This window comes from Pleurodeles waltl, chromosome 9 (genome assembly GCF_031143425.1).
Source record: "Pleurodeles waltl isolate 20211129_DDA chromosome 9, aPleWal1.hap1.20221129, whole genome shotgun sequence".
Classification (NCBI taxonomy): domain Eukaryota; kingdom Metazoa; phylum Chordata; class Amphibia; order Caudata; family Salamandridae; genus Pleurodeles; species Pleurodeles waltl.
In genome coordinates, this window is record NC_090448.1 from 978403239 (window position 1) to 978427615 (window position 24377).

Sequence of the window (24377 nt, forward strand, 5' to 3'; positions counted from 1 at the left end):
ACCACACCTCCTGTCAGGCTGATAGTGGGCTGTTAACAAAACCCTCCTGGGTATGCAGTGCTCCGTTGTCTGTCGCTCCCAAAACAGGCTAAACCCTCCTTGTTATGCGGCGCGAAGGCTCTGTCGCTCCACAACAGGTTGTCATTAGCAAAGCTCTCCTGAGTATGCAGCGCTTCTTCTCTGTCGCTACCACTCAGATACTACTTGTCCACTCGCCATCAGTTATACATAAAATGAAAATGTCTAGATGCGCCATCCGGATTTCATAGCATTCCTCTAGCTCATCACCAAATATGCCGTAGGGTAAAGAACGAAATGTACACAAACCACAATGGAAGTTATGTCTATTTATTGGAGCATCCTAACATAGCAAAAGCAGGATTACAATTGTTGCAAAACGCCGTTCCGGAATTTCAGTCATGTACAAACATAGAGGTTCTTCTGCACGAGTCCAGAAGGTATGTAAACAATGGTTGACAGAATATAATGTAAGCAACATTCTACTTACCACAAATAATTGGGAGAATGTGGGGGTCATTCTGACCCTGGCGGTAATTACCGCCATGGCGGAGGTTGGCGGTAGCACCGCCAACAGGCTGGCGGTGCTCCGCCGGGCATTCTGACCGCGGCGGTACAGCCGCGGCCAGAAGCGGAAAGCCGGCGGTGTACCGCCGACTTTCCGCTGCCCATGGGAATCCGCCATGGCGGCGCAGCTTGCTGCGCCGCCATGGGGATTCTGACAGCCCATACCGCCATCCTGTTCCTGGCGGTTCACCCGCCATGAACAGGATGGCGGTATGGGGTGTCGTGGGGCCCCTGGGGGCCCCTGCAGTGCCCATGCCAATGGCATGGGCACTGCAGGGGCCCCCGTAACAGGGCCCCACAAAGAATTTCAGTGTCTGCAACTGCACCCGTCGCACCTTCCCACTCCGCCGGCTCCATTCTGAGCCGGCTTCCTCGTGGGAAGGGTGTTTCCCGCTGGGCTGGCGGGCGGACTTTCGGCGGTCGCCCGCCAGCCCAGTGGGAAAGCCAGAATGACCGCCGCGGTCTTTTGACCGCGGAGCGGTCTTTCGGCGGGAACCGCTTGGCGGGCGGCGACCGCCGTCCGCCGCGGTCAGAATCACCCCCTGTATTTCCCCCATTGACTTCCATTGAAGGAAAGACAATTTCGGGTGGGAGACAGCCGAACTAAAGCCATTTTTGGCTTTAAAAAAATAGGGCGTCTCCACCCTGAGTCTGGTCTATTGGCATTAGGGTGACCAGAATTTGAGGAGCAAAAACCGGGACATATCAGACATAAAAGAAGGACTAAAGACTTTACTCTCACTTTTATATCTGGCCTGTCCCGTTTTTTTGCATAGTTTTGTGAATGTGTGACTATACATGTGTTTATATATATATATATTTATATATATATATATGTATATACACACACACACACACACACACACATTTCATTTACAAGACTACTGTTGTAATTTGCTAACAATATGTTAATAATGTGTTACCAAGAGGTTAGCGCGAGAGCGAGCACTAGGCAGCTCTGTGGATGGAAACGTTCTGTTGTCATGGTTTGTTGGTAGGTGATCGCGGACTTTCGATTCTAGACAGTTATGAGGAACTGGCAAGAAGGGAAGTCAAGATGATCCTTGTGCAGAATAAATCCTATAAATAACGAAAGAATCTCCCCGCCGAGTCTACTTTACGACATATTTATGGCGACGAGTTGCTGGTTCCTTGGCAAGGCCACAGCGTGACTGAGCTACATGTGTGCTCTAAGATCAGGATCATCGCTTCGTTGAAATCGGCAACATTTATAACAATGGCTTATCAATCAAACTCCAGGTAGGAGCGGATTTTGTGATGACACTTCACATTTCAGAAAGAAGCACTGTTTCCGTGCTGTGAAAGGTGAGTGATTATCAGCAGAGCAGTGTTGGGAGCGCAACGATATTAGTGAGTGCGAGCCACCAGTTACACAGCGGGTGCCGCGCGCTACATGTTATACATGTCAAAGATAGGGAACGAACACTTGACATGTTAATAGAGGCACAGTAGGAGACAAGCGTCATCTACACACTATTACTCACGTTTGGCAATGTTACTGTTGTCCTGGTTGCAGTACAAGTCCCTCTGAATGTTTCTTGTCAGAGCAGCATATGCTTGTAAAAAAAAGGGGAAAGAGGAGGAATGGATTTGATATTAGTGGAAAAGCCCTTATAAACTGAAATCGAGGAAGGACTAACCCTTGTAAATGGAAATCGAAGAAGGATTAACAGATACAGTCACTTAAGGATCCTGTGGGTACTAAAATATATATATATATATATATATATATATATATATATATATATATACTTTTTTCTTCTTCATATTGTATATACAAGTATGTATTCAAATGCACTTATTTAAAAAAATTGATGTTCCGACAATTACAGCACCTCCGCCTTTCTTGTCACTACCAGGAGAACCAATGATAGAATGCAAGGAGTGGCAAGACATGTTTGACAATTACCTGAAAGCATTGGATGGTCAAAGATTTCATCCAAACAGGAAAAAAGCTATATTATTAAATGCCTTAGGAAAATAGGGTCAGCATATTTATAAATATTTACCAGATCTTCCTGTCCAAGGGGAAGAAGCAAACATAGATGTGTATATAGATGCCCGGAAAAAAATTGAAGTGAGGTTTGCAAGAACTCAAAATGTAGTTATGAGATGGCACAAATTTTATACTCAACCTCAAAGAGAAGAGAAATCTATTGACAATTTTATCTCAAGATTGAGGGAACTGTCGGTCAAGTGGCAGTTTACGCAAATGGCGGATGAGATGATGCAAGATCAACTAATTGTTCAATGTAGAAGTAATAAAATGCAGGAGAGGTTGTGGGCAACAAAGAATCCCACATTAAAAGACGCTATTGAAATAGCGAAGGTTGTAGAAGAGTCCGAATATTGTATGAAAGCGATGGAAAAGAAAGTAAGAGATGAAGTGGCAGTGATAGGCAAGTGAACAGATGCATCCAGCACGACAAAAGCAAAGTACATCAATAACAAATCAGCAAGGGAAGCAACAAATAAATGTATAAACAAAAGATGTATGAGATGTGGAAGTTACAACCATACGTCTGAAGCGTAGTATTGCTTTGCGATTGGGAAGGAGTGTAAAAAATGCGGACTGAAGGAACACTTTGCTAGGATGTGTCAAAATTCAAGTAGAGGGAGCATAGTGGCGCTGTTGGAGGAGAATGGAGATGATAACCCAAATGATCTGAATGGAAGGGTAGACAGAATACTGGCTATTGAAGATAAAGAAATGCCGAGGTCGAGAGAACAAAGACCAAAAGCTGTATTTAAGGCTCGTGGAAAACCTATTGGGGTCATTGTGGATTCTGGGTCCTTATACACAATAGTTCCAAGGAAATTATTCATGTCTGAATGGCCACAAGGGAGACTACTGCCCAAAGATATAAATCCTGGAGGATATCAAGGAGAAAAGATAGACATCATGGGGTAAATGATTGCAGAAATTAAATTTGGAGGAAAAAGGACGAAAGGAAAGGTTTATGTAGCAGAATCAGGTCCACCAATCCAAGAATGGATCCATCAGTATGATCTTCACATCATTATTAATGCCCAAGCAAACACTCAAATATTGGTAGTTGAGGAAGTAATCTTGCAAAACATTCTCAGGGATGCAAATGAAGTATTCCGCGAAGCAATGGATAAATTGAGGGGTTATTGTCATAGGATTAAGGTGAAGGAAGGTGCAATTCCATTGTAGAATAAAGTTAGGAGAGTACCGATATTGGCCAGAGAACAAGTCAAAACATTGATAGATGAGATGTTGAATAGTGGGGGTGATAGAACCGGTGGAAGTGTCAAATTGGGTATCTCCAGTTGTAATTACAAGGAAAGCTGATGGCAAGCTCAGATTCTGTGTTGACTTGAGTCTTAATCAAAATGTAGTAATGGACAGATTGCCTCTTCCCTACATCAAAGAGCTTGTTTTGATGTTGAAAGGAGGGAAGTTTTCTCGAAGCTAGACATAAGGCATGCCTACCATCAGATAAAGTTGCATCCCGAATCTAAAGCATTAACGACATTCATACCACTGGAAGGCACATTTCAATTTACTAGGATGTTGTTTGGACTATGTACAGCGGCAAGTCTCTTCGAAAGAGTGATGAATGATTTGTTTAAGGGGATTTGAAATTTCGTCTACTTTCAGGACGATATCTTGGTTTTTAGAGACACAGTGGAAAATCACAATTTGACGCTGAAGCTGGTTTTAGATAAAATTTTGAGGTCAGGTTTAACTTTAAGAAAATAAAAATGTGTATTCCTTGGTAGGGAAGTGGAGTATTTGGGTGACACCTTATCGCACAATGGAGTCAAACCCAAGAGAGACCTGATGGATGCTATCAAGTTGGCACCATCACCTGAGAACAAAGACCAGTTGAAATTGTTTTTGGGTTTGGTTGAGTACTATTCCAAATTTGTAAAGAATTTTGCATCAAAGACTGAAGTATTGAGAATTTGTTGAGGAAAGGAGTAAGCTTTGTATAGAGTGTGCCACAAGAACAAAGTTTTGAATTGATAAAGAAAGAGATATGTGAAGCAGGCATCCTAGTTCCATTTGACGTTAAAAAAAAAAAAACAGTTGTCACAGTGGATGCCAGCGCCACAGGTGTAGGGGCAGTGTTGTCACAGATTCATGGGTCCAATGTGAGAGCAGTTGCATTTGCGTCACGATCGCTGACACCAATGGCACGCAATTATTCTGTGATAGAAAAGGAGGCTTTGGCAGCAACATGGAGCATGGAACACTTCAGGACATACATATGAGGAAGCCAGTTCAGGATTTGTACTGATCACAAGCCACTAGTAAAGGTGCTGTCTCCAGGAGGAGCCAATAAAAGTTCTGCCAGGCTAGCTAGGCTTGCAGCCAGGTCTCAGGAGTACAACTATAGTGTTGAATACAAACCAGGATGGAGAAACGTGCAAGCTGACTGTCTCTCACATCTATCACAAGACTGGAAACTGGTTGATAAGTAATCTTTGAACAAAAGAGACAGTGAGGATGCTGTTGCGAATGTTGGTGATGTAGTGCAATGGTCGTAAGGAGCAATAAACAAAGAAGTGTGGAGTCAGGCCATGGTATGCCATGAGAGATGTGATTTAGTTGATAGTAAGTGGAGGACGAAGAGAAAGCACTCTACCAAAGGCTTTATGGACATATGGCAAGGTGTTAGATGAATTATCTATAGTGGGAGACAGCATAGTGGTATGAGGTGATAAGTTTATACCTCCATTGGGAGTAAGGAAAAAACTATTCAATATTGCTCATGAGGAACACTTGGGGCAAACGTTGACCAAGAGGAGACTCAGAGAAGATTTCTGGTGGCCGGGTATGGACAAAGATGTGGGACAATGGGTAGAGAGCTGTGACATATGCATGCATAGTGAAAAGAGGTTAAAAGTGGGTAAACAATCTGTGTTTGGCCACATAAAAGATCCAAGACAGGTATGGCATACAGTATGTGGGGATTTCATTGGTCCCATGCATGGTGTCAAACATGAGCTCAGATTTGCATTTGATTTGATAGATGTCAATTCAAGGTGGTTAGTGGTAAAATTCATGTCAGAAATAACCACATCATCTGTGGTGAGAGTACTATCTGAAGTCCTTAAAGAAGAAGGGTTTGCTGTGTACTTGGTGACAGATAATGGCACTCAACTCACCTCATATGAGATAAAGGAATTCTTGTCATCTTGTGGTGTGAAACATTCTAGGACAGCTCTTTATAATCCCCAGGCGAATGGAATGGTGGAAAGAGCTAACAGAATGGTTAAGGGTGCTAAACAGCAAGCATTGATTAATAGAGTGAGTGTGGAAAACATGGCCGTGGATGTGGTGTGGGGGCATCGCACCACTGTTAATAGTACCACGGGTACTTCACCTTTTTTCTTGATGATAGGCAGGAAACCAAATTCTAAATTAACTCCGTCCTGGTTGAGAGAACTCATTGGGGTGGAAAAGCATACCGCAGATTCTGATGATGTAGGTTATAAACCATGTAAAGAGAAAGGGACACAAAAAATGTCTGTCGCTACTACTGATTCAGAAAAAAGAAATTTCACGAACAATAAAAGGGAATTAATGGAAAGGGTCAAACTTAGACCAGTTGATGATTGGGTAAAGGTGAAACCAGGACGAATTGTGAAAGGGTTAAATAAATTCAGAGGACCAGTTCAAGTTAGAGAATTTCATTGGTGGCATGTACTATTAGATAACAGGAAAAAATTTAACTATAGGAGAGTGGCTAAGTTTGGACCCAATGAAAATAAAATCAGAGGAGATGTGGGAAGTGAGTACAGTGGATATATGTTTCAGGGTGTAAAAATGTGCCTTTCTGTGCACTTGCTGAACGTGACGAGCAAGGAGGCAAAAGTACCTCACAAATGAGCGAGAAGCCATGTCGGGTGAGTCAATGTAGTAGTGATGGATATGAGTTTAGTGAAAGGAATGAGGGTAGTATGGTTGAATCTAGTAAAGGGAATGAGGGTATTATGATTCCTTCTAGGGAGATAAGACCTCAAACACTCAAGAAAATACCAATATATTTAAGTGATTATCTAAAATAGTCCTTTGACTTATTTAATATGATCAGTTTAACGATTCATATATTTGTTAGAGTGAAAAGGGGGGAGATATGTTGTAATTTTATTACAAGACCGGAGGCTCCTATTATGCTTCCTTTTCTTGCTTTAATAACAATAGCAGCCAAGAAAAAAACAACAGGAACTACATATCCCATGAAACATTGAAAGAAGTGTCATATATGAAGTCATAAAGGAACGACCAATAGAAAGATCGTAAACCTAATAACTGTTTTAACTGCGAGCAACAAGCCCTCTTTTCTTGCTGCTCGCAGTCAAGAAAAGTTACATATTTTTCATGTGTTTATTTCTATTTTAATAATGTGGTTGTGTGTGTGTCTACATTTGCTTTTGCCTTGCTGAACACTTCTGTATAATGTATGGTTTGTTGAAAGTGCAAGTGTTTCTTTCTTTTATCATTTTGAGAGGCGACCGTTCTTCCAGAACATTCGTCTCTCTCCCTTTTCAGTCACAATCTGAGGTACACACCTAACATCTTTGTTGACGATGCGGATCAGCAGCGCGTCTTTATTCTGTTTTCTCTGCGTCCTTTTCTCTGGAGCCTTTGTTTCGCGATGCGGTTCTGCAGAGCGTCCCTCATCAGTTTTCCCTGTGTTTCGATTTCCTCTTTCAGGCGGAGTCAGCCCAGTGTGTCCCACCCTGTGCAGCCTCTTTTGAGGTTTGGGAGTGTCTATGGAATTAGTACACTCCCTTTGCCCATGCCCCCTACCCAGATTGTATTTTTAACTCCTTCTTGACTACTTTGGTTTTAGTGTAGTCTTTTTGTTCATTTTTTCCCTATTTGTTTATTCACTATTCTTAAACTGATTTGGATTTTTTCTATTTGTGAGCTTTCTGGCCTCTTTTTGATCATTTGAAATATTTAGAAGGCTGCCTAAGGACAATTCTGAGGTAATTAATGATTAGGATTTACAGGATTTTCGCGCCAATTTGAGCACTTTTATTCAAGATTCTGTTCAGCAAGCTGTTTCAGCTTCCATGCTACAGATGTCAAAAAATTGGAAATTTCTTTTTAAAAATTGGCTTCCCAAAATTCTAATGTTTCTGATTTAAATAAAGGGAAGAAGTGTACCCTCTCTAGGGCTCAAACTATTTCTGGCGCTGAAGGTGCTTCCCAACTTTATGGTCCTTCCCCCGTAAGGAAGTTAATACGGTGGAAAAGGGTCCCTTGCATCTTAACATTACTCAACTGAGGGACACGGATGATGATATGGAGTTTGATGATGTGGATGACGATGATGTCCAGGATTTTGACAATCTCTGGCAAGGGCCTCTAGAGAAAAGGTGTAAAATGTCTCTATCTGATTCGGATCATTCACCCAATAATTACAATTTTACTGTTCTTGACAGATTAGGAGAACCAATGTTTGACCCTACTTTAATACACCACCCGAATTCAACAGAATGGTTCCCGTCTGAACATATGGCGGATTATGTTTCCCTCCATTTAAGACATTCATTGGATATTCTGAATGCTCCCGTCCCTCCCTTCCTCATAAATATCACTTCCACTCCCGCCATTGATCCTAATATGGTGTTATTTTTCTCTAAGTATGGCAAGGACCCTAAAAAGGGGGCGATAGGGCCTGGTCTGTTTGTCAGGACAGGCTTTTGGATTTGGTGGGTCCTCTGACTAGAATCCTTGATTTAGCAGAGGCAGCTAGGCTGGAAGGCTCACAAATTGACCCAGTAGCTCATCTAAGAGCTCAAGGAATAATACTGATCATTTATCTAGAGGATTTTCTCATTATGGCCCAGAACAAGGATACCCTATTGGGTCATCTGCACATTTGTCTTGATCTTTTCCATTCCCTAGGTTTTCTAGTCAATATGGAAAAGTCTTCTCTTGTTCCCTCAACTCAAATAAAATTCCTGGGGTTTCTTATAGATTCCAAAACAACATCACTGTCTCTCCCTCAACAGAAAGTGAGTCGTATAAAACACAAACTTCGGCAAGTCCTCCATCTTTCCGTTATTTCCCTTCGGTCTCTTGCAAGAATCGTGGGTCTCCTGGCCTCTACTATCCAGGCCATATTTCTAGGTCTGTTACACTACAGAGCCCTTCAGAGGTTGAAGATTCAACATCTTCGCAGAGGTCTTCATTATTCGGATATAATCCAGCTAGACCGGGAGTCTCGGCCAGAGCTACAGTGGTGGCTCGATTATTTGGAGGCATGGAACGGAAGAGCAATTTTCTCTTTGGCCCCAGATCTAGTATTAGAATCCGATGCAAGTCGGACAGGTTAGGGCACGAGATGTGGCAACGTCTCGACTGGGGGCGTATGGTCAGGGAAGGAGTCTGCACTGCACATCAATTGCTTACAGATGCTTGCAGGCTCCTTTGCACTACAGACTTTCGCAAGGGACAAGGTAAGTTGTTTTATTCTTCTAAAGATGGACAATATTTCCACTGTAAAATACATCAATCATCTTGGAGGAAATAAATCAAAACCTCTTGCAGATTTAGCCAAATGTTTTTGGGAGTTTTGCCTTCTTTGAAAACTGTCGGTCAGGGCGCAATATCTTCCAGGCAAATTGAACACCATAGTGGATTGGTGCTCCCGACATCTAAAGGACTCCAGCGACTAGCGTCTTCACCCTTCAGTATTCAACAAACTTTCTTTGAAATTCAGTGACAAGACAGTGGATCTATTCACTTCTTGATTGAATTCTCACCTTCCCAAGTTTTACAGTTGGAGACCGGATCCTCAAGCTCTTGCTACATGCGCTTTTCTCCAAGATTGGTCTCTTCATCTCAACTACGCTTTTCCTCCTTTCATGATGATAGCCAGGGTTTTAGCCCAGGTTCGTCATCAACAAGCTTCCCTGGTTCTAGTAACTCCCTTTTGGCAAACTCAGCCTGGGTTCCCTTGGGTTCTGGAGTTGTCAGTCGATTTCCCAGTTTTAATTCCAACCTTTCCCGATCTTCTTCTCAATCCACAGGGTGGTGCTCACGACATGATTCTCAGTCATACATTAACTTTGGTAGCATGGAAGATTTCGGGATAGCCTGGAGAACCCCTGTAATTTCGGAAAAAGCTGCCCAGTACATCTGCCACTCTTGGGCTCTGGGAACAGCTAAAGCTTACAAGTCCGCCTGGTTGGTCTGGGGTAGCTGGTGTTTGGACAAGATTTCAAATTCCTCTTCAGCCGATGTGACTTTAGTCATTAATTTTTTTGCCTCTCTAGCTTCCCAAGGTAAGGCAACAGTGAATACTTATAGATCTGCTATTTCTGCCGGACACATTCAAGTGAATGGAAAACCTGTTGGTGAACATCCTTTGGTATGTCGTCTTTTGAAGGGAGTAAGATTTTCCAATCCTCCTGCTTCTAAATATAATCATTTATGGGATGTCGATTTGGTTTTGAATTTGTTTAATTCTTGGCAAGATAACTAATTTCTTTCTCTGAAATGCCTTTCGCCAAAGTTAACAATGTTGCTATGTTTAGTTTCATTGAAACGTGTTTCCGATGTTAGGGCTTTAGATGTATCCTCTGTCCAGTTCTCTCCCACTGGTGTCTTTTAGAATTCATAGAAGAACAAAAACAAATCTTTCCATGGTTCACTATCCTTACTTTCCGTCACATCCTAAACTCTGTATTGGAAACTGTTTGAAAGTTTATATGGCAAAAACTGCAGATTTAAGAACGTCCTCCTCTCCCCAGTTGTTGATTTCCTTTGTGAAACCTTTTAAATTGGTCTCTTCTCCTACCCTTGCTCGTTAGGTTATGGCCCTCGCGGGCATTGACACCAGTTTGTTTGGGGCACATTCCGCCAGGGGTGCTATGGCTTCTACGGCCCTCTGGGCAGGTGCTCGTTTGGAGGACATTCATAGATCGGCAGACTGGTCTAATGTTTCCACTTTTAGAACTTTTTATTGTAAACCAATTTCAAATGTTGCTGATTCTGTTATTAATATGCTTTAAACAAGTATAATAGGAGCCTCCGGTCTTTTAATAAATTCAGATTTTCCTAGCTTTAGTGAAGGAAAGTCTAGATTTTATTAAAGACACAGAGGCGTGTATTATCCCACTGCTTTGTCATAACCCTCCCTTTTTCTATTTCAGTGCCAGTTTCCCCTGCACCACTTAATTCATCATGAGGACGTCCGTTCCACCACCAAGCTCTTTCCTCAAGACGCCTCTGCATCTTTTCCTCTACATGGATGCCGTCCTTTGCCATCCTGGATCAGCCGAATTGTATTTCCCCTTCAGCTCTGGACTTTGTGAAATATTTTTTTTACGCTATTGCTGGCGGTTTCTATTGTGTTGGTTATTATTCCATTGTTCCGTTTCCCTTGACGCGCTCTCGCAAGAAAAGAGGGCTTGTTGCTCGCAGTTAAGACAGTTATTAGGTTTACGATCTTTATATTGATTGTTCCTTTATGATTTCATATATGACACTTCTTTCAATGTTTCATCGATATGTAGTTTTTGTTGTTGCTTTTTTCTTGGCTGCTATTGTTATCAAAGCAAGAAAAGGAAGCATAATACTCGCCTCTGTGTCTTTAAGAAAATATAGTCTTTCCTTCACTAAAGCTAGGAAAATCTGAATTTGCTATCAATATGTTAATAATGTGTTAATAACAGGTTAGCGCGAGAGCGAGCACTAGGCAGCTCTGTGGATAGAAACATTCTGTTGTCATGGTTTGTTGTTAGGTGATCAAGGACTTTCAATTCTAGACAGTTATGAGGAACTGGCAAGAAGGAAAGTAATGCTGATCCTTGTGCACAATAAGTCCTATAAATAACTAAAGAAGCTGCCCTGGAGTCTACTTTAGGACAACTACACATATAAAATTAGCTATGGCTTGACCTCCCACCCTGTACCCCCAACCTGTCCCCACCCACCTCTCTCTGCTCCCCACTCAGTCTCTCTGCTGAGAGCAGATAGGGGACTGTGTTGCCTGACAGTAACAGCTAAATTACTGTAATTATTTAATACTTTGTAGGTCTTTTAAAGGAGAGCATACCTTTAACTTACGCTTCCCTAGATGACCTGACCTTTGTCCCAAAAACCAGGACATGTATTTAACGATCTGACCTTTGTCCCAAAAACCGGGACATTTATTTAAAATAAAGAGAAGCGTCTAAAAACCGGGACAGTCCGGGGAAAACCGGGACGTCTGGTCACCCTATTGGCATGTATGCGTAGGAGTCCAGGTTTTTTGTTTTAATCTAGGACTTGTAGTTTTTGTTTACTGCATTATACAACAGTACCACCAGTCTCAGAATTCAAAGCGAACAACCACGTGGAGCAGCACATCACGGTTGAACCTAGGAAACTTCGTAGTTTCGTATCGGATAAACAAACCACACTTGCATGGAGAAGGATGCACTTTTGTTGTAGAAACACACAACTTCTGCCCAATCAAAACACGTACTCAAGCTTCCCTCGCCGTAGTACTGTTTTTTTTTAAATATAAATCGCATGATGTAAATCACATGAGGTACGCATTTTAAATCGCATGAGGTCCTACTACACGTTTAAACCATACCTAAAAACGAGCCGCGCCAGGCCTAAAAACAAGCCATTTACTGAGGTACTAATTCTCTGAAAAAACACTTCTCTCCAACTCTTCTTCTGTGTCCATAACTACAACCTCGCTGCAGTCCTTCTTTTGTACCCATGAAGGCTAGAAGTAGCGCTGCTGGTTGCTACGGAGATGCTTTCTTCCGGTTCCGACGGGCATTGTACAGGGAAGGGAAGGTTGTTGTTGTTATTGTTGGACCGGAAGCACGTGGTGCAAAGTTTGCAGCGCGAGCTCTGAGGATGATCGGGAGCATTCTGTTCTACATCCTGCTGCCCGTGACTAGGGCCCTGCGGGGGTGGAGCCAGGGTAAGGTGTGGAACAACCTTAGGGGGTTGGGGGGCAAGTTAGTAGTCAAGAGGGCGGGAGGAGAGGAGGCAGAGGGCCTGGGGGAGGGTGCAGTAGAAGAGGAAGCCCTTGGCTGGTAGGCTGAGTGCTGATTCGGGTTGTGTTAGAACCAAGGAACAGAGAGGACAGGCAAAGCCAGATACCTCTTGGCAACTTTCAAGTAGTGTATTACAACTCTCTTCCTTTTCCCAGTCAAAATTATTACTAAGTATTACGCTCGTGTAAACTAGTTTCGAAGCACAGTGAAGTTTGCGAGGCAAGTAGCGCTTTCTAACCCCCAAACTAATGATTGCATCCTGGTGCCACAGATGTTTTGTAGGTGCTTCCATATATCGGAATGTATAGAGGGGATAAATGAATAGAAACTAGAAAAAAACGGAGACCAGTGCAGTGCAAAGTAGAGCAGAAGGAAGAAGAGTCGTAGAGGTGGGGCGGAGATAGAGCCAATGAGATGAATGGGTTGGAGGTTCTAAGCCAAAGTTGTAGTCAGAAATGAGAAAAGAGGAAACTAGGGTACCACGTATTCAGGACGAATCGCAGGAGCGGAGTAATGGGAGAATGAAAGGCAAGATGTGTGACCTGCTGTTATTCTGCATATTTCTGAGAGTTTAAGTTTAAATTGGCAGTGATCTTGGGCAAAAGGCGGCGACGCTGTCATATAAGACTTCTGTTCCCATGCCCCCATCATCAGTATCGGAAATAATGGCTATGGTTACCTCACTGTACTGCATTGCAATGGTCGTAATGCACTGTTTGATAAAGTATTTGAGCAGTTTTGTGTTTCCATGCCATAAATGACAAGTAAATTCAACCTCGATGGTAAACGTTACTCAATTAAGTAATTGTTATTCTGGTTAGGATCAACGAACAGTTCTATCGTCGGCTCTTCATTATACAACTTGAATACAAATCAAATAAAAAAAACAGAACCAGAACCTTTACTGCTTATCCTATTTGTTAACATTTCTAACATTAATGTCCACTCATCCATCCATTGTAGAGCTTTTATTGTCATCAGTTCCGGTGTTGCTCAGACAGTAAGTAGCTTAAAAATAGAGGGGGGGGGGGGGCGGTGGGCAGAGGGGTACAGCTTGTGTATAATCTAAAACATTTCAGAGTAAAAACAATATCCTCTGTCTTTGAAAGACTCCTCGGCGTGAAGTGTCTAAATATAGGTCGGGGATAAATGGCCCCGTGTGCGATTTTACCCTGACAACTGTTTTCATCTGCGAAATGAAGGGAAATCGTTCTGAGAGAAAACCCATCCTTGCTTGCGCACAGTTGCCTCTACAATGTTCCGTGCTGACTGGATTTGTCCAGTTTGTCTGTGACCGCCTGGGTGTTTTCTGCTGGTTGTATCCCGGCCCACACGATAAGCTCCTTGCACTGCTTCATATATCCTGCTTCCAACTCCGAACCCCAGCACAAGCACTCGGTGCCTGCTAGCAATGGCCTTGCTCCTCTGATCGGCTGGTTTGATTCATTTGGGGATCTGAGTGACTCTGATCCGACCCATGCCTGTATGGTCATTTCCTTGCTTGGCTGCCTGTGCCGTGCTGGCTGTTCTATGTGAGATCAGGCTGAGTGTGGAATGTTAAGGAACGTTTTAAAAACAATAGAGTCTGAAAGGTTCCATTCAGTTGTGAAGTGTCAGTTTAGAGCAAAGACAGGCAGCATCACCAGGGAGGAATTATATGTACAGCAAGGAAAACCAAATACAGAAATTGCCCTCCTCCCCACGGAGGGCCAGCAGGTAAACACCAATGAGTGGAGCCAACTTCAGATCACTTTGTGGGTTGTAAGGTAGAGCCTGCAGTGAGTAGACGTTTTCTGCTATCTGCCCATGGATTTCAAGGCCTACGACGAGTAGAGCTTAACGTGGATGAATTTGTAGGAGAGGGCAAGGCTCCCTGTGAGTAGATATGATATAAGTTTAAATGTATTGCATATGTTATAAGAAGACTTACTGCGGTATCCTTCTCAAACAAAGAATGCCGTAGTAGAGGTGCCCTAAGAGTAACCTGTGCCATTCAGGACCTGTTATATGTATGGCCACTTTGTGATTAGTCAGGGGTTACAAAGGCACTGGCCTGTTGTGAATAGATACGCTCAAGAAGCAGTTTACGGGTGCAAGGCCTGATGTGTAAAGAGCCTCCTTGCGATAAGTCTGCGGAGCACAAGGTCCTTTGTGAGGGGAACATGTCAGTGTTGACTATGTAAGACTATCCTGGGGTGAGTCATTAAGGCCCAGGGCAGGAGCTACATGCTAGGAACCTGACTTAGATGTGCAGGGCAGTTTGTGAGTAAAATAGATCTAGACTAAGGCAGACTTTATCTTTTCACCACATTTCCTGTCTTCAGTTCTACTGGTACTTATGATTTCTTTCGACAGTAGGCCTTCCCCTTAGTGCATTCTCCACTTTCCTCGTTTATAGTCCCAGCCAACATATGGCATCACTGCACTAGACTTTTTGTTTTACTATCGGCCCTAGATGTATACCTTTTAAATAATATAGCTACAAACTGAAATGTAATCCAAAATCACCCTTCCCACCTTTTGTTATAATACCTGCACTATAGGAAGGACAAAATACAAACATAAACAATATACATGAACAATTTCTGAGTGAAAAGTTACAAACTGTGTGGAATACCCAGTACTCCCCCCCCCCCCCCCACCAGCCCCCACAATTGACCTGGTGTCTTTTGCAACCCTCCGTTCCCATTCTGCTCTCTGAACTATCATCTGTGATATCCCCCCTATGCTTTGGGGTCTCTTTCAGCTCTGAATCGATCCCCGTGCGACTCTGGATCTCTCTCATCCCTTCCCCTCTTCGTCCAGTTTTCCTGTTTCTTGCATCTTTCTTCAATCCATCTCATCTCTGGGTTTTCGTATACCAACTCTTCCCCCTGTGATATGTGGTATATCCCACCAACTCCCTCGCCCCTTTGGGCTCTCATTCCTCATCAGTTTGTTGGCCTCATCGTTCCTCTTCCCTCTGTAGCCAAGGCTCTCTCTCCTCCTGTTCTGTGATCTAGGGGTGCTGTTATTCTTTTAACCTACCATTTGTACTGCTTTCAACCCTCTTTCTTTCCCCCGTACTCCGGGGCCTCTATCATCCCTCCTTTAGTCTTCTGATTTTGGGTCTCTTTCATTCTTTATCAAATGTCAACATTAATTCTGAAAGGCTGGCAGAAGTAGGGATAGTCACGCGTCATAAATCTTTGTAAAAGGCCAGTTGAGATGGTTAAAGATAAATTAAGTGGGAGATGTGCCTAATGAAAACTATTAGCGCTAGAACAGTGATTGACAGATTAGTAAAACTGAGCGTAGTTAGTCACATGTTAGCATCATCCCTGGAAGACCGGCTGAGCTGCAGAAGATTAATTCACACATCACTCCTCCTTCAGCAAGGGTCAAAGTGTGGGGGGAGAGTCAGTCACATCCCATGTATCCCCATACAGCTGACTGACTCATCCGGGATTAGTGCATTACATGATGAAAATTAAGTATGCAATAATTTTGAAAAAAGGAATCTAAAATATATATTTGATTTCTAATAAAAAAAAATAAGAAAACGAGGTTCAGTAGATTTTGTGTGTATATTTTTAAAGTTAATAGATGTGTTTAAAGTGGCAATTTGTTGACGTGACTGTCCGTGCAATTGCCATTTCCCAGTTGGGGTCATTTTGATTTGGCATTTCTATGGACTGGCCATTTTAGATCAATAGCCTATACATCTAGGGGACACCTATGGCCATTTAACTTTTTATGACCATTACCTTTCATCAGTGGTGTTTGCCAATAGGTCTTTTCCGTTTTCCCTGTCCCCTAGTCGTTCTCTATAGCGTTCCTCTCAGATCGTTCAGCTATCTTTGAAGTGGTCTTTGGTTCTCATTAGACATTTTTTTAAGGTTATAACCCCTGTTAATCTTTTTTTCTACAAAAAGATCTCCTTTGGTCAATTCCATTTCTTCGAAACGTTGAACTGTTTTTATTGCTCTTGTTCCAGAGGGGTTGCACCTTATTGATAACCTTTCTATGAGTGTAACCTCTTGGCATTCCCCCTTCTCTGGAAGGTTCAAATTTAGCCAGTAGCTGTTCTCTGCAGTGGTCACCTTTTATAATCAGCCTTGCTCGGAAAGGATTGCAGTAGGCCAGTGGCGTTTATTTGAAGCAGGACTTGGTCAGTGTGGCATTGTCATTTCTCTGAATGGTTTACCTCTCAACAATTGCCTTTCTTTTTAGGGTTTCTTTTGTTAATTGCCTTTCTTTGGAGGGAAAGGCCTTTCAACTAGGGTCAGTGCCCTATTTACAGAATGTGTTTCACTTAGTCATTGACCATCATGTGTGGAAGACCACTCTGGTGATTGATTGGCATTCCGTAGAATAGGTGACTTACGTTCAATGGTCTTTTTCCCGAGGGCCACCTAGGTCATTGCAGTTTGTTTTTTGCACTGCCTATGATATTTGCCTATTATTTGGTGGAGATCCCTGATAATTGTCATGTATATGATAGGATGAGCGCTAATCACTGGGGGTCCCCCCTAATTATTGGTTGTCCTTGAAAGGGTTATAATTGATCAGTGGTTCTTTTCTAGACTGATCACCTTTAGTCTCCTGCGACTGCTGATGTGATGTATAGTGATTTTGTAGCACAAATTATCTTGTCCAATTGGCATTTCTTTTTTGCTTTGTTTTCATTATCACCTTAAACCTGATAGCCATTTCACTCTACCACAAAGGTATGTTGAACCATTGCATTTGTAGGTGGGTCTCAGTCCATCATACTTTGTGAACTGTGGCATTACATTGGCAGAGTAAAGGTGTTGCAATCACTAACCATTGGACTTTGACATTCCTCTGGAGCTGTTACCTTTGACCATCATTATTATTTTTGTTTTTTTGCTGGCGGTGGAACCTGTGGTTGTTATCCCTTCTTAGGAGCATTCGTCTCTGGTCCTTTTCTTTTTTCTTGAGTGCCCTTATTTGGTCTTTTGGGTATCCATGATGGTGTCATCTCTTGTTATCCTCCATTTCCACAGTAGAATGCCTCTAGTCTGTGTTTCTTGCATGAAGGGACCGCTGCTCCCCATTGTTCTATGACAGGGTTGGTTTTGGTTATTGGCCTTTTCTGAAGTGCATGTCTATCGTTTACCTGGTAGCTGGTTGGATAAATGCCGTTTGCAAACTAGGGTCAAACAAAAAGTAGAGTTGTCCCTTTGCTGATCATTTAGTAATGTGGACGAGTTCATGCTAATTCCTAGAATCTTTGTGGTGGTACTAACAATAACAAATAATTTTGAGCAGTCAAGATTCAAATAACATCTCTGGCAGACAAGTCATTTGAAAAAGTAACTGCGTTTGTACTCTAAACTCTACAATCCTCACCATTCCTGTGTCCTTTACTATAGAAACCTAATCATCAAAACTGTAGGTAAATGTCATCACCAGAGAAATAAATACAGTCTAACATAACATTATTGTTGTTGACTAGAGAAGTATAGATTTTGACTGTACATTATTTGTTCTGTGGGACCTCTATAATCTGTCATTCAGTTGAATGTACCCAACTACAGAAGCATATGCTCTTAAAATAAATGTATTTTGTGGATTATAGAAATGGATACATTTTTAATACAGGTGAATATCATTGACAGTAGAAACATTTTATGTACCTGTAAATCTCATAGAAACACAGATACTCTAACTACTGGTGACTATCACAAACTATAAACACATACATTCTAACTAGTCATTGACACTCACTGTGAAAGCATACACTCATAGATATATGTGCCTCTTTCTTACTACAGAAGCAAATACATGCCTACTAAATTGACCTGTGGAGAAAGATTCACGCTTACCAGTACCACCCCTACAAAGTCAAGAATAGCTGGTGGTGCTAGACCCAAATGTGGAGCCTGTTACTATCTCAAATAGTTACACTTTTAATTATATCTTTTCATTGAATATTTCCAACAAACAAAAATACACAGCGCATCCTTGTGTTATGGCAAACCAGTAACACATAAGGAGTATTTTATACATAGCAATTGACCCTCATCATATAGTCACGTAGACAGTCCTTTCCACCCCCAAACATCTCATGGTTTCAAGCCTCTTTGAGATTAGGGCACCTCCTGCATTGATGCCTATTGTTGCCAAATCTTTTCCCATTTGTTCGGCACACTCTGCTTTCATAAACTTGTTTTTCAGTCACTGAATATCAGTTCACGTCCATTTCCATTGATGCACATCTGGCATGACTGCCGAGCCCCATCACTGGACAATATTTCTTCTGGGCACCACGAGACCCAACCTGTGTAAAATGTTTGCTTTTTTGTTTATCGCTGTATTGTTACAACTTCCCACACATCAGGTACCACCTCCTTGGCTGAAAGTTGCCTCTGTATACCATTAATTCCTTCCAGGTATTCTTCATCCCTAGAGCAAATGAGCCTCAGTTGTGCTCAGAGTTTCTTTCTGAGCACAGCTGCGTAGGCAGTGATCACTTGAAGTATTACTAATCCTGGCCAGTAGTGTCCTATTGAGATACAACCTGTGCAGGATCTTCAGTTGTACCAGATGGAAATCTTATTGTATGGCTACCACTGTTAAGCAGCACACACTTTTTCCTACTCCCCATCCATGAAATCACCCAAGTCCTCCTCCCATTTTGCCTTAGACTCTACTAGGTGTTCAGAGCTTTTGTTTATACATTTTTGTTATATGAGAGGGATAGGGCTTTGCTTGTTTGCCTTTGACACAATCCTGTCTTCAAGTGGTGATGCATTGTTTGGATTGGTATCCATCGGGACATAGGTCACCAAGGCATGGTGTAATTGTAGGTGTCCGAATGCCTCAGTGTCTGCTAGACTGAACTCACTTAGAAATTCCTGAGGATTAGGCCCCTTTTGCCCCACACGTCCCCCAGCTTGCTGATGTCAATTAGGTCCCTTTTTTATAACCACATTTTTATTGTGTTTAACAAGTCACCACTGAGATTTACGGATAGGCACCAAAGGCATTCTGAACCAGAGTATCAGATAATCACAATCTTGCATCACGAGTAAACAGTTTACATTGGCCATCCACATTAAGTACACCATTTACCCCATATTTTCTCATGCTTCTGGGGACACCCCTGAGCCTCATAAATTGGCCGCTCTTGGCATGCTCACCAATTAACACCCTTCTACCATACCATCATGGTGGGAGGTTTAGGATGTTTCCAGTTAAACTTGCCATCTCCCTTAGCAACTAATGAGGCCACCCCTATAAATGTTTGTACGGAACGTGATTCACCAAATCCCTCAAGGAGGCCCAGGACCGCCTCTCGAAGTCCAAACTCAATCTGATGACCCAGCACATCTGAGAGCTCATGACTCACCCTGCTCCAAAAGGTTGTTAAAGCTGGACATGACCAGATCATGTGATTAAAATCCGTATTGGGGGTGAAGCATCATGGACATATGGTTTGGTCTGTATTGCCCATCCGCTGTAGTCGCTGAGGAGATCAGTATGTTGCATGGAGATAATTAATCTGGCCTTTCGGTAGGTGCAAGGACATCGCTAGTTTCTCAGGGCCAGGCATGCCTCCTGCTTATCCTCATCGTCCAACCCATCCACCCAGTTCTCCCATCCACACTGGAGAGGGAGGAACAGATCTGGTACATTAATTATCATGGAGCATTAAATTGTCGAAATTTCACCCTTGCCCAAACGTCCCATCAGAAGTTTCGCCTCAAGGAGGGTATACTCGGGAATCTGCTTGGACGCTAGGAGGTGGGCCAGCAGTGCATGGCGCTGGGAAAGATAACAAAAGAATTGAGTATACGACAGACCATATTGGTCTTGCATCTCTTCAGAGGACATCAAGGATCCACTTTGGCGAATGTCACCTAAATAAGTAATACAAATGTGGTCCCGGAGGGGGAAGCCTTCACGGCGTACCACCTGTCGTAACCATGTACCCCATCCCAGTGGCGTCTTGTCTGTGAGGCGATGAGTCCTTTGGGTAAGTGCAAGGCCGCCCTCAATTAGGTTCCATTTTTAAAATCCCTTTAGGGTTCCCACCTCCAGTAACAGATCACATCCCACACTGGGGTTTCCTTTGTGAGTGTTCCATACCGTTTTAAACATCTCAACCACTTAGTTACAATTAATGTCATACAGGTCGTAGTCACAAATAAATTAGACAAAGTAAGGGGGCGTAAAATTAAGTATGTACATTTCTGAGTAGGTTTGTTGTAATGATTGATTACTTTGTGTTTTTCAGAAGTCACAATAAATTGCCATCCTCCACACGTTTTTCCCCTTGCCAATGGACTTTTTCAGACCCAGGCAAGTGTAGAAAAAGGGCCCGGTATTTCAGCAAAAATAATTCTTATAATTTGTTTCTAAAGTAGCGAAAAATGTTCTTTATAAAGTCCTTCAAACTGGCTTTAATGTCATGTAGTCAGAGCAAAAGATATGGCGGTATATGTATCTTCAGTACAACAATCCCAGTCTCATTAAATTGTGTAGTATAAAGTTTAAATATAGAGGCAGAAAGGAAACCTTAGTAACCTTAAGCCACTGAAGTCTTTTGTTTCATCCAATGCACACTGTGTGTAGTAGAAGAACAAGTGTTCCTTGCTGTATATTTATATCCATTGTATGATTTAACTGGTATTAACATTGCATAGCAGTTATAACTTCCATCAATGTATTATTATGTCATGGAATGCAAATACTTTTTTCTAAAAAGTTCTGATGTAATGTTATGGTATGTTATTTGTATTTGTATAATGCACATCTCACCCCTGTGGGTATCCTAGTGCAGAAGCAAGTGCTGTATGGGCCAAGCCAGGGTCGGGCTAGGTGAAGAGCTCCATCTCCAGTTTCTTGCAGAATTCAAGATCTTAGGAGGAGGCTCTGATGTGCAGGGTCAGGTTGTTCCAAGATTTAGGAGTGAGGTAGAAGAGGGCATGACTGCTAGATCTAGAGTATGCGGGGAGTGTGGAGAGCAAGTAGGAGTCTGGATGAGCAGAGGCGCCTGGTAGGTTTGTGGAAATTTATGCAGTTGTTAAGGTATGTGTGGCCAGTGTTGCGTATGGTTTTCTAAGTGTGCATGAGGAGTTTGAAGAGTGCTCATTTGTGGACTGGGAACCAGTGGATCTCTTTGAAGTGCGAGGTGATGTGAGTGTGGGGTGGCAGTTTGGGGGTGAGCCTAGCCGCTGAGTTATGTATGATCTGGACTATCCTGGTCAGTTGAGTATTGCCCTTGATTCCAGCATAAGAGTGTGTTGCCATAGTCCATTTTGCTGGTGATGAGGTTTTGGGTGATGGTCTGCAAGTGCTGGTGGGGAGCCATGTGTGCATCTTCTTGGGCATCATGAGTGTGTGGAGGCAGGTGACTGAGACTGCATTCGCTTCGCTGGTCATGGTGAATTATTTGCAGATTACTATTCCAAGGTTCTTTGTGTGGGTTGCGAGGGAGAGTTTGGTTCTGAGCTCGGCAGGCCACTATGTAGATTCTCTAAGTGAGTTGCGTGAGGTAATATTGCCGAATACCGCTACTTCTGACTTGCCTCTGTTGAGCCTGTGGTAGTTGGCTTTCATCTATCTGGTGACTTTGGTCATGCAAGCGGAGAGATTGGTCCGGGTGTGTGGCGTCTTGTCAGAGAGTTAGAGTATGAGCTGAATGTTTTCAGCATAGGATATGATGTTGATTCCTCGGATGCAAATGATTATTTTAATTGTAATATTTTTAGAAATTTATATGCAACAAAAGTGCTTAGTGCTTAAGTCCTCACACTGTGCAAATAAAGATACAATGAGAAAAGTGTACTAAATATCAGCACAATACACCATTGAGGAGCATATGTGTTTGGTTCAGCATTAATCTTACATATTCCAATGGCCTTACCTGAACAAAAAATGATTGGACTCTTCTAATTGCCTGTTACATTGATGAGTTTTCAACCCGTGGAGGTTTGATGCGTCAGCATCTGGATGGAGTAAGTTAAGAGCATAAGCAAGATATCTGAGGAGAGAGGGGTTTAGGGCCAGATATATCATGCTTTTTTTGCGATCCCGCTTGCGTTCGCAAAAATGCATTTTGGTATGTATGAATCCCAATTTGCGATTCAGTAACTTGTTACAGAATTGAAAATTGTAATTGTGACTACACACCGATTCAGTATTAGGAAGGGGCGTGTCAAGAGCATCCCTTCCTGATACCGAATCGCAGTGGTATGTAGAAATGTTTTGTGACCAAAATGCGGTTTCAAAACATTCGTATTTTACAACCTACTTTAAGTAGGCGGTAACCCATTCGCAAATGGGAAGGGGTCCCCAAGGGACGCCTTTGTGAATGCATGCGAAAACACTTTTTAAGAGCAGGCAGTGGTCCAGTGGACCACTGCTTGCTCTTAAAAACTGAAAAGAAAACTTTTAATTTACCTTTAAGGAAAACGGGTTACATTTAAAAAAAAAAAAAAAAAGATTGCTTTAATTAAAAGCATTCACAGACATAGTGGTCTGCTGAGCCCAGCGGGTCCCCATCCCTGTGATTGTAGCCATTCACAATAGGTCGCAAATTGCGACCTACCTCATGAATATTAATGAGGTAGGTCGATTTGCGAGCCGTTGGGAATCGCTAAATGAAACTTCTGGAGTTTCATACATTCAATTAACAATTACCTAATTGCGATTCACAAAAAAAAACTCAATAAGGGAATCACTGTTGGGAAAATTGATACATCTGGCCCTTAATGTCTTCATAATAGGCGTATAAGGAGATGATTCAAGACGTACAGTTGTATGGCTAATAACTTACATGTAGAGATTGTGTAATGACTGCTGATATATTTTGCTTGTAAATTAACACAGATAACTGTAGAAACATGTTCACTGTCTACATTTACATTTATTTAACCATAGAAGAATATATTCTGCTAAAGTGAAACTCATGAACTATATATAGAAAAAGAAGCACTCATAATACAGGCAAATGCCACAGACTACACAAAGATATTATGACAACAGACAGATTTTAGGGAAACGTAACTGCAGGTGAATATCATGGACTATAGAAACGTACACTCTGCCTAGTTCATTGACACATACTGTAGAAGCTTACATTCTTAAATATAGATTATAGTGTTTCTATTTTCTGCAGGATCATATCCATTGTTAGAAGGCTATACATTCTTTTTTTCTGACCGTGCAAACATAAACAGATCATCGTCATCAAGTTTAGAAACATATATCTACTGCTGCCCAGGTGGTGGAGCAACTGCGCGACTGGCAGTCCAACTGCTAACTGTTGGATGCATGGTGGTAGACACAGCCGGCAAGCAGTGAATATTCACGCTCTTCCCACTTACTCAAATTACATACTAGAATAGACCTACTGCTTACCTTCCAACATCCGGTTAGGGCGAAGCGTAACACTGAATATCTTGGAAAGACATATTCCGACAATAATCCCATCCTGATTATCCTTTGGTGGGGGAGTACAAGGATGCGCATCCCCTCCTGGTGAATTAGCTGTGCGGTGCTGGAAGACACCACATTTTGTGGAACAGTAAAGAAAGAAATTCTCCTTTTCTTCGAGCACAACATGGACACACACAGCCTCATCGCCACTGACAGTGGGATGCGTTTCAGTTGTGCATCATAGGGGTTTGCATTAAGACCTCAAATGAGGTGCCCCAGTTCTACGTACTCAGCTGGACCAAACAGAGTGCGAGCTCCACGGGCTGGAGATTCATGCAGTCACTGAGAGAGGCTCACAGCATCTTAATTTGTCTCTGTCGGAAGCA

At 42.4% G+C, this 24377-nt stretch overlaps 1 protein-coding gene and 1 long non-coding RNA gene across 2 annotated transcripts in view; one reads left to right on the plus strand and one right to left on the minus strand.

The window, feature by feature from the left end:
• LOC138258756 (uncharacterized) overlaps positions 1–12258 on the minus strand; it is an 87006-nt gene extending 74748 nt beyond the window's left edge. Inside the window, exon 1 of the long non-coding RNA XR_011198552.1 lies at positions 12183–12258. This is a non-coding gene — a long non-coding RNA (uncharacterized lncRNA). The remainder of the gene's footprint in view (positions 1–12182) is intronic.
• Positions 12259–12376: 118 nt separating this feature from the next.
• The window catches only part of ANGEL1 (angel homolog 1), a 306748-nt gene continuing 294747 nt past the window's right edge, over positions 12377–24377 (plus strand). The window contains exon 1 of the mRNA XM_069208434.1: positions 12377–12524. Within this exon, the coding sequence (XP_069064535.1) occupies positions 12458–12524 (67 nt within the window). The 5' untranslated portion in view covers positions 12377–12457. The remainder of the gene's footprint in view (positions 12525–24377) is intronic.